Here is a 14,369-nt window from a genome sequence, read left to right on the forward strand (position 1 = left end):
GTGCAGCGCGTAAAAAAGACTATCGTTTAAGGAATATTCAACGGCACATCCCGACGGTGCTAAACACCTTTATTAGATTAACTCTTTAAAAAGACTGTCTATATGCTAAGCTAAACGCTATAAACAAAATTCGCTGGGTTTGCCTTCAAATAACATTTTACGCCGGTATAGAGGCCGATCCTTCCAGCATGATGCACGAGGGCAGAGATCGTGGGGGCGTCGGGCTCGATTGCTCCTTTCTTCATTTGAATGTACTTTGAGGGCAACCCAACGAATTTCCAGTTCGAAGTCAAATTCTGAGGGGACAATTATCTTTGTACACTCCTCGTAATGATTGGACTGAGTCTGCAAACAAAGTGCTTGGAGATCCTTTCGAGGAACCTCGGAAACCTTTGTCACCAAAGGTTTTTCTGAACCGCCACTAACTAGGTTGACAGATATGGAAGATAGTACCCGGGAAAGACTAACCACAATTGTTACCGACCATTGTACATCTCCGTGTCGTGAAGACTAACCATCACCTACTGATCCTTGTGTTCTTCTTGTGTGTTTTTTTTTTTAAGACGAGGCAACAAGGGGGGCAAAAAATCTCTACACCTATGCCTCCTTTTCTCTCTCCCCAACAAAGGACTGTGAACAACACTCAGGGAATTGGTGTCATAAATACATATGTTTCCTGTAACAGTTTCGAAATTTCAGTTTTGACGAGGTGGTCAATTTTTAAGACGAGTTTCTAAACACAGGTGGGGGACATCTCTGAAAAGCTTGAGCGGATAGATGTGTTGGATTATTCTGACCAGGTTGTTGTAGTACCCTGGGTCTCGGTACAGACTTGTCTCTTATACTTGACGATGTAGATTACCTCTTAAGTATTTCAGTCTGACTTCGTAGAAACACGAGGTCAGTTAAGAGGAGTCATTTGGTGTCTGACTTAGGTCTAGTTTCGGTGCGCCTTCCGGGAAATCTCGTCCAAAAGAGAGTGACTTAACACGACAATACATCTTACAGAAAAGGTAATAACAAGAAGCTATAGACGACAACTCACAATGTGTACTCGACGACACTACGTTGCAGTTGAAGGTCTGGAACTAGACTGGTAAGTTCACAATTAGCAAAATTTTACACAACTATTCCTCTTGGCAAATTTATCATAGGAGTTGGAGGGTTTCCTGGGCACCTCTCTCGTCGCTTCCGCAACTCGTCGAAGGCGTCGAGACGCACCTGCCCGTCTTCCAGGCCTACGTCTGACGTGGCTCTCGTCTCTTTGTCGACTAGTAGTCTTTGGTGCATGTCCTAGCAGGTCTCACTATCTTTTGTGTAGTAGCGGACCCTCGCGTCCGTTTCACGAAACTCCGTTACTTTCTGTAATTCTCAAAGGTAAACTTTGTAATTTTTCTTTCTAGGTAATTTGCACTTATTATTCAATGTCTCGTTCACCACTCTACACTTATCAAGTTAATTATTCGTCGCGCGTTTTTTTTCAGAAGTCGGGCACCTAAATTTTCAATCACTCTCAGTCGCTGACGTCCAAAAGGTCTATCAAACCTGGGGATTGGTTTACAGTGTAAGGAGCTGGGGAGATTTCAGAAGGGCCACCCTACTTCAATAAAACTGTCAAAAGATTGGAAAATTATACGGGAAAGTTAGGAAGAGAAAGTAGGTAAACTTAGGGGTCTGTGTGTACAAGGAAAAAATGCAATGGTTTGGGTAGAAACCCTATAATATATCTGGTGGAAGTCTTACATCCTGATATAATAAAATTCGAAGGGTTAGCACTTCAGAACGAAGTTGGGTGTCCGTCACTCCTAGCTGTGAGACTACTTACCCCAACGTAATTGTTAGTCCTATTAGATTCTTTTATGTTACACTGGTGTACACCATCCTATTCATATTTAAATGGAGTCACGACAATCCGCAAGTGATGTAGGTGAATGAAATTTTTTGCTAACAATAGGATTTATTACGGTTAAATTAGCCATTAACCAAAACAAATAGACAGAAAACTAAGAATCTCTCTCTTCGCTCCCAAAATATGAAACTTGAGTTCCTAGTTCATCCATTTTAGAAAGTAGTGCAAGAGAGAAGCAGTAAAGATAATAAGACTAACAATGGTTGGGAAGTAGTACAGCAGGAGGTACGGAACCCACTTCCGGTTTCTAAGTGCTCCCTTCAGAATTTTTTATAGGATTAAGACCCACCAGATTTTAATAGTTTCTACCCAACCCATTGTCATTTTGTCCTTGTAAACAACAGGACCCTAGTTTTACCTATTTCTTTCGCTACTTCCACTTATAATTTCCAATCTTTTCGACAGTTTTATTGAAAGTAGAGTGCCCTTGATCCCAGCTTCCTACATGTAACCAATACCCAGTTTATAGACCTTGTTTGGACGTCCAGGCGACGTTGAGAGTGATGAAAATTTAGGTCCGACTTTCTGAAAGAAAAAACGGCGCGACGAAAATAACTGAGTAAGTTGTAGAGTGTGACGAGACATTAAATTAATGCAAATTAATAGAAGAGAAAAGGGTACAAAGTTTACCTTTGTGGAATTAGCAGAAGGAAACGGATTTCGTGAACGGACGGAGGGGTCGCTACTACACCAAAAGATAGTAGACCTCTAGGACTGACGAGAAGACCTACTAGTCGACAGAGGGACAGAGCCACGTCGAGACGTAAGGCCTGGAAGACGGGGCAGGTGCGTCGCGACGCCTGTCGACGAGTTGGCGAAGCGGAGAGAGGTGCCAGGACCCTCCACTTCCTTGTAATTTCCAGAGGGATAGTATGTGTAAAACTTTATCGGCTATGACTTACAGCTAGTTCAGACTTCAAACTGACGTAGTGTCGTGGGTACCATATCGTGTTGTCTGTCATAGTTCTGTGTTATCGTACCTTTTCTTTGTAAATTTGTATTGTCGTGTTAGTCAACTCTCTTTTTGCTGGACGAGGTTGTCCCGGAAGTCGCCGAAACTAGCCTAATCGGCCACAAATGACTACTCCTACTGACTCGGTTTCCTTCGCAGTCAGACTGAAATATTTAGAGGTAATCTACATCGCTCTGATAGAGCATCTCGTTCGAAACCCAGGGTTACTACAACAACCTGGTCAGATAATCAACATCTAATCCCGACTCGTCTTTATCAGAGACTGTCCCCCTTGGTTTTGGGTTAAGAACTCGCGCTAACATTGACCCCTCGTCAAACTGGAAATTTCGACACTGTAGGGAAATATTAGTATTTATCACACCATTCCCTTGGAGGTGTTTCCATGTCTTTTGTTTTTGGGAGAGAGAGGGGCAGTGGGTGTTAGGGATTTTTTTGCCGCTTGGGGTTGTCCGTCTAAAAAAAACACACAGGAGAACCACAGTCAGTAGGTGTGCGTTACGTTTCACGCACGGGATGTCATGGTCGGTACTACAATTGGTTAGTCTTCCAGGTACTACTTCCAATATCTGTCTACTAGGTTAGTGGACGGTTAAGAAAACTTTGTGAAAGGTTACCGAAGGTTACCTCGAAAAGGGGGATTCTACCCAAGCCATTGTTTGGCAGACTCAGTCCAACATTACGAGGGAGGTTGTACAAGATTAATGTCCCACTCAGATTTGACTTGGACCTGGAATTCGTTGGCGTTGCCACTCAGTAATTACAAATGAAGAAAGGAGGCTCCGAGCCCGGACGCCCCCAGATCTCTAAGGCCCCCCTCCGTGCCCTCCTCGCCTCGCGCGGGATCGGCCTCTATACACGGCGTAAATGTTATTTGAGGCAACCAGGATTTTTGTTTATAGCGTTTAGCTTAGCATTATAGGCACAGCTTTTTTAGGTTATCTATACAGGTGGTTTAGCAGTTCAGGATGTAGCACCGTGAATTCCTTAGAACGGAATTTAGGTCTTTTTTTACGCGCTTGCCAACCTGGCTATTATACCAGAAACAATGGTAATCGTATTCCGTAACGATTGTGAGTCCGTGGATTGACCTCTCTATACACTTTCTTTCGACCTTTATTCTTTTTTCCTTGGAGGCAGAACATTCTTTGGGCGTTCTCTTTTCGTACTCGAGGTATTGACAAAGTCTTTAATGTAGGACGTTGTCCTGGTCAACGATTGTACATCAAATGCCTAACACAAGGGGGGGACTAGACGACTACCACTCCAGGTGGTACGTATTCCCAGTTAATATGGTCTTTGTTTACATTAGCAAGCATCGCTAACACTCAGAGCTAACCTGCACTGGAGAGATTATGTGTAAAGAAGCTGGAAATAAAAAAAAGGAACTCGTCTTGTAGTAAACCCGCAAGAGAAAAAGCATTTGAGCTCCATACTGTTTCAGAAATAATCCTGCAACAGGACCAGTTGACTAACATTAGTTTCCTGATTGTGTGTTCCCAGGTCTGCTTGGGATGGTGGGTCACATGATGTTCATGCAGGTGTTTCAGACCACCGCCTTGATGGGACCAGAAGACTTCAAGCCTCACAGCTACGGCTACTCCTGGGCCTTCTAGTGAGTCCATTAAACACACTTACACATGTTCTGCTACTAGGCATGGCACGTTTATTTATATAGCACCTTTCAACACAAGGCATTTCAAAGTGCTTTACAAAAATGAAAGACATTTACCACATCCTGACTGAACGCTTCTTAACAAAAACAGTAAGAAACAGGCAATAACAATATTTTTTAACATAAAAGATACTAAACATATCCACATCCTGACTGAACACTTCTTAACCCTTATGTTGTGTTCGGGTCTCCCGTGACCCATTTCAAGTTCAAATTATAGACACTGAACAAAAATATAAACGCAACACTTAGGGTTAGGGGTTAGGGTTAGGGTAATGTTGTGAATCGAGTGGCCTGTGTTCATCTTCCATAACACACGCCTGCCCATACCATAACCCCACCACCACCACCATAGGCCACTCGATTCACAACATTACCCTTACCCTCACACCAGATACTGACTGGTTTTCGGACCCCCCCAGACCCCCCCAATAAAGCAAAACTGCACGTTTCAGAGTTGCCTTTTATTGTGGCCAGCCTAAGGCACACCTGTGCAATAATCATGCTGTCTAATCAGCATCTTGATATGCCACACCTGTGAGGTGGGATGGATTATCTCGGCAAAGGAGAAGTGCTCACTATCACAGATTTTTTCAATAATATTTGAGAGAAATGGTTATTTTGTGTATGTAGAAAATGTTTTAGACCTTTGAGTTCCTCTCATGAAAAATGGGAGCAAAAACAAAAGTGTTGCATTTATATTTTTGTTCAGTGTATATGGATATGCGTGATGGAGGGTGGAAATATAGAAGTGAGGCTCCATAGAAAAGGTTTGATAACTGCTGTTTAAGAGCATGACCATATAATTGCTGCATGGTGTTTTGTACCTCTTTGAGAAGGGAACTTCGGAGTTCACTGCAATTTTACTCTTGCTCCTTTCGATGGACACCACTCCACCGCCAAGGTTTCCAGCTTTGCCGTTAACCTTGATGCGCTCCTGCAGGAACTGCTCCTGCAAGTGTACAGAGAAAAAAGCAAGCCATACACAGCAAGGGTTGGTACACAAAACTGGACAGAACTGATATGACAGCAGTGTTTGGCACAAAGTGTTGTGTGTATCTGACAGCTGTTGCACTCTGTAAAATGGACAATATGCATTTTTATGTCTGAACTGTTGTACTCACAAAGTTGGCAGCGTCCATAATGCCATCCTCAACAGGATGAGTGCAGTCCAGGGTGAACTTCAGGATCTGCTTCTTCCTCTTCCCACCTGTCTTCCTAACAACCTGCTTTTTCTATCACAGGAAAAGAGAGGGTTACTTAAACTCACAAACAGACAACATGGCATATGAACCTTTAAAAAACACCCAAATGGCAAATTATATTATAACGTTCACTTTTGTCAACATAGTCATATACGTGATTGCCATCATGTTCCCAAGTCTGTAAATGAAACAGTATAAGTTAAATTCCTCAACATTTTGTATTACCCATAAAGCTTAACTACCGATGTTTCAAAGCTAGCTGCCGTTAGCATTAAACGGTTAGCCCAACGTGGCTTTAGCCTAACACCGTAAACAAAGCCACAATCAGAGGCTAAAACATCCCTGGCTCCTGTATTGATGTACAATAATTTGATATACTTCGCCGAGTGCAAAAAACAAGTTAAAATAGATCGTCTGTATACAGTTTATTTGGACGTTTTATTACTCACAGTCGGGGCCATGGCTCACGCATTCAGCAAAAAGGAAGGAGCAAAGGCTAGGCAGGCGCTATAATACCCAACCGCATCATCGATCGCATCGATTTATCTGAGATCGATTTAGCATAGTCTTGTTTAACATTTACAGTGCTATATTTTAAAATGTAACATACGTAAATGCTAATAATGCTCAAATGCATATGTTTTTTAAAACAAGAAACGTTATTTATACCTCGGGGGCATTGATGAGGCACAAACGGTTGAAAGAGGTCAGACTTTATCTTATTATCAACTTCTGCTAGGTAGTTTTTCAACTAAGTTAACATAAAAAATGTTTGCTGAGCTTCTTTTTGACTAACTTTTTAAGTAGAAATATGACATGTATTTTTTTATAACTGATATCAAACAGTCAAGACTGGTATGGCTTTTAGTACATCACAATGTTGACAGTTAACAGGGAAGGTGTTCAGCACTTCAGATAAATACATAAAAATAGTTTTTCAACTGACCATGGAAGTCAGCTGAAAATAAATTAGGAAGAATACATTTCAAGATATGTGGAGACAAGGTTTCCCATATAAATGAATAATTAGTTAATTAATTTAACTGAGCAGTTGTTTCAAATACATATTTATTTCCCCGAATGATTACCACTAATATATGCACTTATTTACACTAACCCTCCAAAAAAATGTGGTTTGTTGGAAATTATTATGAAAGTTATGAACTTTTTCTCACATTTTTGTTGTTAAATTAGAATTGAAACTTATTTTTTTCTTAAATTATGTAATTGCTCTAATGCAACATAACAAAAACTAAGCTTAAATGAGAAATACTTTTTCTAAAAAGTTGTTTCCAAAACTCAAAGAAGGCATGAAACATAATGCTTCAGTGATAGCCTACATTAAAAGTAATCTTCTTTCAATGTTGCAGCAGATTACAATATTTGCAACGCTTTATTTTCCACACCTCCCTACCGGTCACCCTGCCTTTGAGTTCAAGACGTAACGACAGAGTGACAGTAGAAATAGGACAACTGTATTTTTCATCTCCATGGCACTGCACTATTAAATGTCCCTTATGCACTTTGGCCACACTGGGGGCTGGCACGAGGTGTGTGCTGCCAGCTGCCTGGCGGAGGGACCACTATTGAAGAGTTTCTGCATCGCTCTCATTCCTGCTGGGGATAGCTGATAGCACAACTGAAAGGTAAGACAGTGGCTCTGTCTGCTTTCTGTTACTAGCCTTCTGCATTTACAATAGCATTTGTTTTCTGGATATAATGTTGCTGCTGACAATGTATTTGATGTTATTTATAAGCCGCCTTTGGATTGTGTGTTGTCACTGAAGCCTCGGCACTCGTTAGACATCTGACAAGGTAAGCAACAAAGAAATAAAGATTGTTTATGCTTATTAATATCTGACTATCATCATGAAAGTGTTGCATATTGCAGTCATCTTAGCCTCACTTTTATTAACAGAAATAATTGGACCATACCATACATTAAAGCTTGGTTTTAAAACTTTTCTCTCACAGTTTGTCATCATTGGCATGCTCTGTTTGCAGATGGCAGGAGAAATATTCACCAACCTGGATAACCTCTTTAATGTGGATTGTGCCAATGTCCACCCCCTGGTGTGTCACATGTGCCATGAGCAGTACCGGTCCCCGTGTTTGTTGGACTGCTACCACATCTTCTGTGCCCGCTGCCTGCGAGGCCGGATCAATGACAACCGTCTCAGCTGCCCCCTCTGTGGGTAAGAGATAGCACTGTGAGGTGGATCAGAACCAATTTAGGCAGCGTATATTATCAGTGTACAAAGCAATGGAAAATCAAATAAGTTTTTATACAAACTTACCAAGGAAATATTTGTTGAAAATTCATCAAAATTATGAACGTTTTAATCATGTTTCTGAACAAAAAAACAAACCTTGATTGGTGTGTTTTGGTGTACGTAGGATATCTGAATCTGGATATCACAATTCTGCTACTTAATCATACAAATATAATAATATTGAAATGCCAGGTAATGAGCAGGTTATCTAACAAACATGATTAAGATGATTAAATTAGCGTTAAAACACAATATTGCCCTTTGAATCCCCATGTTGTGTGAACATTCCCATTTCCCTCAGAGGCCCCAGTTTTGCTGCAAGGGATTTGTTCCACATAAGTTGATTAGTATGTTGGTTGGGTTTGAGATTTGAGGGGAATCCCATTGGTTCCAGGGAGCATCAAGTCCCTCTGGTTTGGTTTCAGGGGGCAGCACAGGGACCCGGTGCTGGCCCAGTCTGGGCAGGGCAGGCCGGAGTGGCTGGAGCAGCTGCTCTCTCATTTTGTCCCCAGCGCTCAACAAGGCCAGCAAGTTCCTCTAACACCAGTCACCAAGCATACTGCTATTTGCCACCAGCTTAGGGCAATCAAAACTGGTCACATGATTCCAATCTATTTCCCCTATTAAGGAATGAATCGTGATTACCTTCAGGTCTGTCTGTGTATATAATACAGGGAATAACAGTGATGTGTTGTATAGAGAAAAGGAGCTGTATTGCATTGAGTATAACAGGGGTCTTTTCTATTTCGTCAGATACAATTCGACCCAGATTTTGAGATTGCTCCTGCGTGGATGCAGACAATTAAACAGCGATGATGAGATTTGATTTCACTGCATTATTTTCAACTGCTTTTGTCATGTGCCTTAGTTCGTTTTATTGATTGGATGATGCTTTTGTTATCCCAGAAGGAATTTGCTTTTCAGTGTGGGCATGGCATTTTACATGCACCAAAAAAAATCATACATTCAAAATATGTTATAACTAAAGGGGAAAGCCAGCACATAGCAGACACCCACAGTAACCTGCATGTCATTAGGAATTACCATTGTATATTACAGTGACAACTGCTTGTTGAGCAGCTCGTGTGATCTGATTCTGCTCTGCCAGGTCTATATCAGGTCTATATCAACCTCCTCTTAAAATAGGCTTTCTGTTGAGGCTATATATGTATGAATTCATCATCATCATCCAAATTGTACCCACTAGCCTATGAGCTAATTTTTTGTAATAATTAAATAGAAATACAATTACATATTATAGCTGAACCTGAGGCAACTTCTACTGTTTGATATGAACCTGTGTTGAGGCAGATAAGCTGCTGTAAGTAATACCAACAGCATTGGTTTTATTCATAGCACAAGAACAAATATGAATCCAGGCAATCACATATTTTCAGTGTAAATAACCCTGTGGGCTCAGGCTGCTGCTGAAAGGGGGGGGGGGGGGGGNGGGCTGTTAGCAGGCTGCTATTTCCATCAGCAGCCTGCTAACAGCTGCTCACTCAAGAACCGTAATCTAGGAATGCACTACTCTGCTAGTGGAACACAATAGATCCCCATTGCTATGAAAACGAGATTGAACATGCACAGCAGACAGGGGCAGGAAACATTAGCATCACAGCAACTGAATCAGAATGAGGAAAACAGCATTATGGGTAAATCAAACAGGCCTGTGCTGTTGTTAATGCGTCAGACGCTGGTCGCTGCATCTGCCGGTGTAATCCTGTTCTACCTGACATCACATGTTTAACACATTGTTTAACCATTTAGGGAAAGGATTAGCTTAAAAAAATAGGACTGGTGAAGATTTAATTTAATTTAAAAAATGTGTCATTTTATAAAAGATTAGTTGGTGACTATTTTGATATTCAATTGACCATTTTAGTCAAAACTTGAACTCTCAAATGTTAAGGTTTGATTATTATCATTTGTATTAGGCTTTTAGATTTATGGGTGGACAAAATCAAATTAATGATATTTGAATATGCCACTTTGGGCTTTTGGAAAACATACTATTTACTATCTTCTGACGACATGATCAACTAATAAAGGACGTCATTGTTAGTTGCAGCTCTAATCGATAAATAAGATGGTGTAAAATGTCAAGTTAAATCTGTGAAAATGCACCCAGTCTAATCAAAGAATAAATCCTGGCTCTCCCTCAGATCCATTACACGGATCAGTGCACATCTGACAATAAGAAATGTTCCATCTCTTAATATGTGCAAATGCAAACAGCAGAGTATTCATTTAGATAACAATTTATTTCGATAATGTCATGCCTTCCAGGTATAGGAAATATGAATTTGTCACACAGTAGTTCTATTGAGAGCAAAATAAATATTTTGAGAGATAAGAGTGCCATCTTCTGGAATGTCACAAGAATGCAATAAAGATGAAAGCTAAAGGATGTATTTTTAATAAAAGCAGCATTCATGTTTTTACTAATCATGTTACTTTATTTTCACTGTACATTTAGAACTTAGAACAGGTTATTATACTAATGGAAATAACCATTCACCCAGTATTAAACTTAAGATGTATGAAAATGGAAGGAAATATGGAGCGATACGATTATGGCTGGGGTTTCTTTTTGATGACATCAGGCTTATTCAGTCCTTTTCAGGGGATGCTGGCAGTTCAATTTTCATTTTCGTATCCCTCCGTCTTCATGTCGTTCAGTCCGAGGTCTTCGTTCTGCTCAAAGGTGCGGGTGTACTTCTCTATGGTGATGTCAGGGTCTGGGTCGGGGGCGTACACGTTCTGCATGTAGCTGTTCCCTGTGGGGTCGTCCAGGATGAAGTGGATGTTCATTTCTCCAGCTATTATTTTGTCAATCTTCTCCCCAAACGCTTGCAGCTTCTCAAGCCGATCTGATGAGCTACTGTCGCCACAGATGAAGGGGTTTTTGGAGACGATCAGATCTTTGATGTCTTTCAGAAGCCCCTCCAGGGTGGTGAACTTCCCCCCCACGGCCGCCATCCCCAGCTCAAACTCCAGCTCGGGGATGCTGAGGGAGCACGTCTCGGACTTGAGCACGTCTCGGGTCATGTCTGAGGGGTCGGTGACGTGCAGGGTGATCTTGGTGCCCATCGCCTCCGTGGCTCCACCTGATTTCACCTCGTTGGTCCTGTGGCTACAGCTGTCGCAGTTAGTGGCCATGATGATGACCTCCTTGAAGTGAGGGATCTCCACGATCTTCATGTTGGTTCTGGCTGGAGCGTTGCATTCAGGGCAGTTGGTGTTAAACCCGAGAACCTCATCTTTCATGGTTTCTATATCGTTACCGGCTGGTTCTTCCTCCAGGTCATCATCAGCCCTCAACCCCAGCTGCATGTCCTGCTGCATCGTCCTGGTGAACTTGGTCACAGTGAGCGCCTCATCCTTCTGGGGGGCACGTGGGTTTTCAATAAAGCTGTTTCCAGATGGATCCTCAATCACCAGAGTGAATTCGCTCTCCACTTCTTTTAACTTGTGCAGTTTCTGGATGAATTCCTCTATTTTGTCAGCCACCTCGGGGTAATTAGCTCGCCTGAGAGTTTGGTCCTGCTGCAGCCCTGCAGCTGCTCGGTCTATAAGACCCTCAATGGTGGTAAGAGCCCCTTTCTGGGTGAAGGGAGGGATTTCAAAGTCCAGATCTGGGATCCTGGTGGTGGCACCGTCAGATTTCACCACTTCCCTGTCCAGGTCCTGCTTTGTTTTGACTTTGAGGGTGTAGCAGACGCCCTGGTCCTGGATCCGGCCTGCAGACTGGATCTCTGTGTTCGACCAGCTGCAGTTGTCGCAGTTGAAAGAGCTCACGATGACTTCTTTAAAAAAGGGTATTTTGGTGAGCAGTAAACGTGTCATACCGTTTAAGTGGCAGTTCATACACATGCTCTCAATCTCCGTGATGTCGTCTCCGTCGGCGCTGATATCCCTGAACAGGTTCTCACCTCCGACACCTCGCACATTGTCCTCGGTAATAACAGACATTCTTCACGCTGAATATGTTTCCCTCGGGGTAGAAACTGTTTCCTCGCAGTTACTCCCTCGTTCAGTTGTTTATCTTGTTGGAAGCTTCTAGATGACGCACACGCACGTTAGAAAGATTCAACAGACTCTTCCGCATTTTCTTCTTCTAGGGTGGCGGTATCCATCAAGATCACTGCTGCCCCCTAAGGTTTTATACGGTACTGCACGTAGGGCAATCAAACGGGTGTTTACAACTATTTTAGGGATTCATATTATATCTTGCACTGCATAATGCCTTTAGTCTACATTTTAGATTTTTTTTAAATATACTGCGATCAAATCATGAATCAGTACAACCACAAAATGCCCATGTATTATTATTAATATTATCACGTGTATTATTGTAATTTGTATTATTATGATTTGTATTATTTTAGTACACCAAATGTTAGGAACACGATAAGGAAAAAAAAGTATTACTTAATGTTCCTCCATATACAAGTACATAAATAAACACACATTTATGTACAATAATATTGACATGTGTGTATAGACATGCACTTTCCTATTGTAGCTAGTTTTTTTTTGATTTATTTGATTTTAATCTTTACAATTCCTACATATTTGAAATGTTAATTTGAACTTGCCTTTTAAAATGCAACATACACACATTTCTGGGGGGGGGGGTTCTGAAGAATTTCAATGAATTTCTTTCACCTGAGTTGGGTTAGGATTTTTGTTTAAATTGTTTTAATCGGTACTGCTACTAGTTTCTTTCTTTTTACTCAGCCTGGAAAGTATTTGAATTGTCGGATTACTCAGTAACATTGAATTTTTTTTACATAGCCTATTTATTTCACAAATTGTAGGTCTGTTGTTGCATTGTGAGTTTTTTTCTCCGAACTCTACACCTGTGGTTACGAAGTTTTTTATTCTTAATTGTTGTTGTAGGGGATGTGGATGGAAAAGGAGAAGAAGTGGTTGCTTGTTACTTATTTTTCACTTATTTCTGATCAATCTGTGTTAATAATTTCTGGCAACCTCAACATGTGGAACAACACGTATATTAACTTTCTAATTCAGTGGTAACTTTCGTGATTTTCTGTATAAATGTCTGTTTCTGCAACAGATACCCATCCATTTTGAAAGGGAACAGCTCCCTGCCTCCAGAGGACCGTCTGCTGAAGTTTCTGGTGGACAACAATGCGGAATCTGAGGAGACGGTGCAGTGTGCCAACTGCGACCAGGAGAGTGACAAAAAGGTACAAAATGACGGACAGAACCACATCAATATATATATATTTTTTAGGTGAAGGTCACTCAATAGTTGGCCTGCATTTTAAAACAAACGTTTGTTCGTCCAAAGTTTTAGTAACTTGATAACATCATCAATAAAAACCTTGAGTTACTTTAAACAGAACACAAAGTATACAATTAAAAAGGACGTTAGCATCTCTCAACTGTTTTTGGGAATCATATTTCTTTCCCCTTTTTTCTCTCCAAACAGGATGCAGAGGTGATGTACTACTGTAACACCTGCAGCCAGCCACTTTGCAGCACCTGCAGGGAGTTGACTCACAAAGCCAAAATGTTTTCCCACCATGAGATTGTTTCCCTGGCCAAACGCTCCAGAGCCAAACACAGGAAGTGCTGTGAGTGCCACCTGTACATCGTAGTTTGCATTCTGAAACCTCTTGCATTTGTATTGCACAAACATGCTCAGTGGAAAAAGAGAATATTGAATAGTCCTCACACTCTTGCAGGCTCAGGTTAAGTCTTTGTCTCCATAGCTCTCCACGAGGAGCCCTACATCCTGTTCTCTACAGAGAACAAGTCCATGCTTTGCATCAAGTGCTTCAGAGACATGCAAGTGTGAGTCACATTTCATAAGATCTTCTTTTCTTCCCTCCCATCTCTCTTCATGTATCTTCTATTCTCTTATTTTCCCCTCTCTTGTCTTCTCTTCTAGTCTCTGTTTTTCATTAGATCGTTCCTATTTCTTTCTTCTCTTGCATGGTGTCATGAGGGTTAAGGTTATATTTTCTTCTCTTCTGTTATGTTATCTTTGCTTCCCTTCCCCTCCTCTCTCTCCTCCACATTAAATGAGATGTTGTTTGTTTACCACAGGGAGAGCCGGACTCACTGCATTGATATTGAAACAGCGTACGTGCAGGGCTGTGAAATGTTGGACCAGGCTGTGCTGGTGAGAGTCCTGTCCGTCTGTCTGTACACCTGTCTGTACACCTGCCTGTCTGTCTGTATGTCTGTCTGTCTGTTTGTCTGTCTGTCTTTCTGTCTGTCTGTCTGTCTGTCTGTACACCTGTCTGTACACCTGTCTGTCTGTCTGTCTGTCTGTATGTCTGTCTGTTTGTCTGTCTGTCTA

The 14,369-nt window shown here is 41.5% G+C and overlaps 3 protein-coding genes across 3 annotated transcripts; 1 reads left to right on the forward strand and 2 right to left on the reverse strand.

Annotated features, from left to right (window-relative positions):
- Positions 1 to 4,725: 4,725 nt before the first annotated feature.
- On the reverse strand, positions 4,726 to 6,297 carry LOC104952292 (60S ribosomal protein L22-like). The gene is made up of 4 exons (XM_010779088.1): positions 6,209 to 6,297; positions 5,679 to 5,789; positions 5,202 to 5,506; positions 4,726 to 4,777 (listed from the first exon to the last, which is right to left on the reverse strand). The coding sequence occupies exons 1-4, from the start codon at positions 6,218 to 6,220 to the stop codon at positions 4,726 to 4,728; spliced, it is 480 nt and encodes a 159-aa protein (XP_010777390.1). The 5' UTR covers positions 6,221 to 6,297.
- A 4,167-nt stretch (positions 6,298 to 10,464) lies between these two features.
- On the reverse strand, positions 10,465 to 12,154 carry zpr1 (ZPR1 zinc finger). Its single transcript, XM_010779086.1, has one exon. It carries the CDS (start codon positions 12,005 to 12,007, stop codon positions 10,673 to 10,675), a length of 1,335 nt encoding a protein of 444 aa, XP_010777388.1. The 5' UTR covers positions 12,008 to 12,154; the 3' UTR covers positions 10,465 to 10,672.
- Positions 12,155 to 13,033: 879 nt separating this feature from the next.
- On the forward strand, positions 13,034 to 14,189 carry LOC104952293 (RING finger protein 207-like; the record flags this gene model as incomplete). The annotated part of the gene is made up of 5 exons (XM_010779089.1): positions 13,034 to 13,047; positions 13,116 to 13,248; positions 13,494 to 13,638; positions 13,777 to 13,858; positions 14,114 to 14,189. Coding segments are annotated over exons 1-5 (450 nt in total), but the record flags the coding sequence as incomplete, so codon positions are not given.
- Between the last annotated feature and the right edge of the window lie 180 nt (positions 14,190 to 14,369).

Source organism: Notothenia coriiceps, unplaced genomic scaffold (genome assembly GCF_000735185.1).
Source record: "Notothenia coriiceps isolate Sejong01 unplaced genomic scaffold, NC01 NC01_scaffold00019798, whole genome shotgun sequence".
Taxonomy (NCBI): domain Eukaryota; kingdom Metazoa; phylum Chordata; class Actinopteri; order Perciformes; family Nototheniidae; genus Notothenia; species Notothenia coriiceps.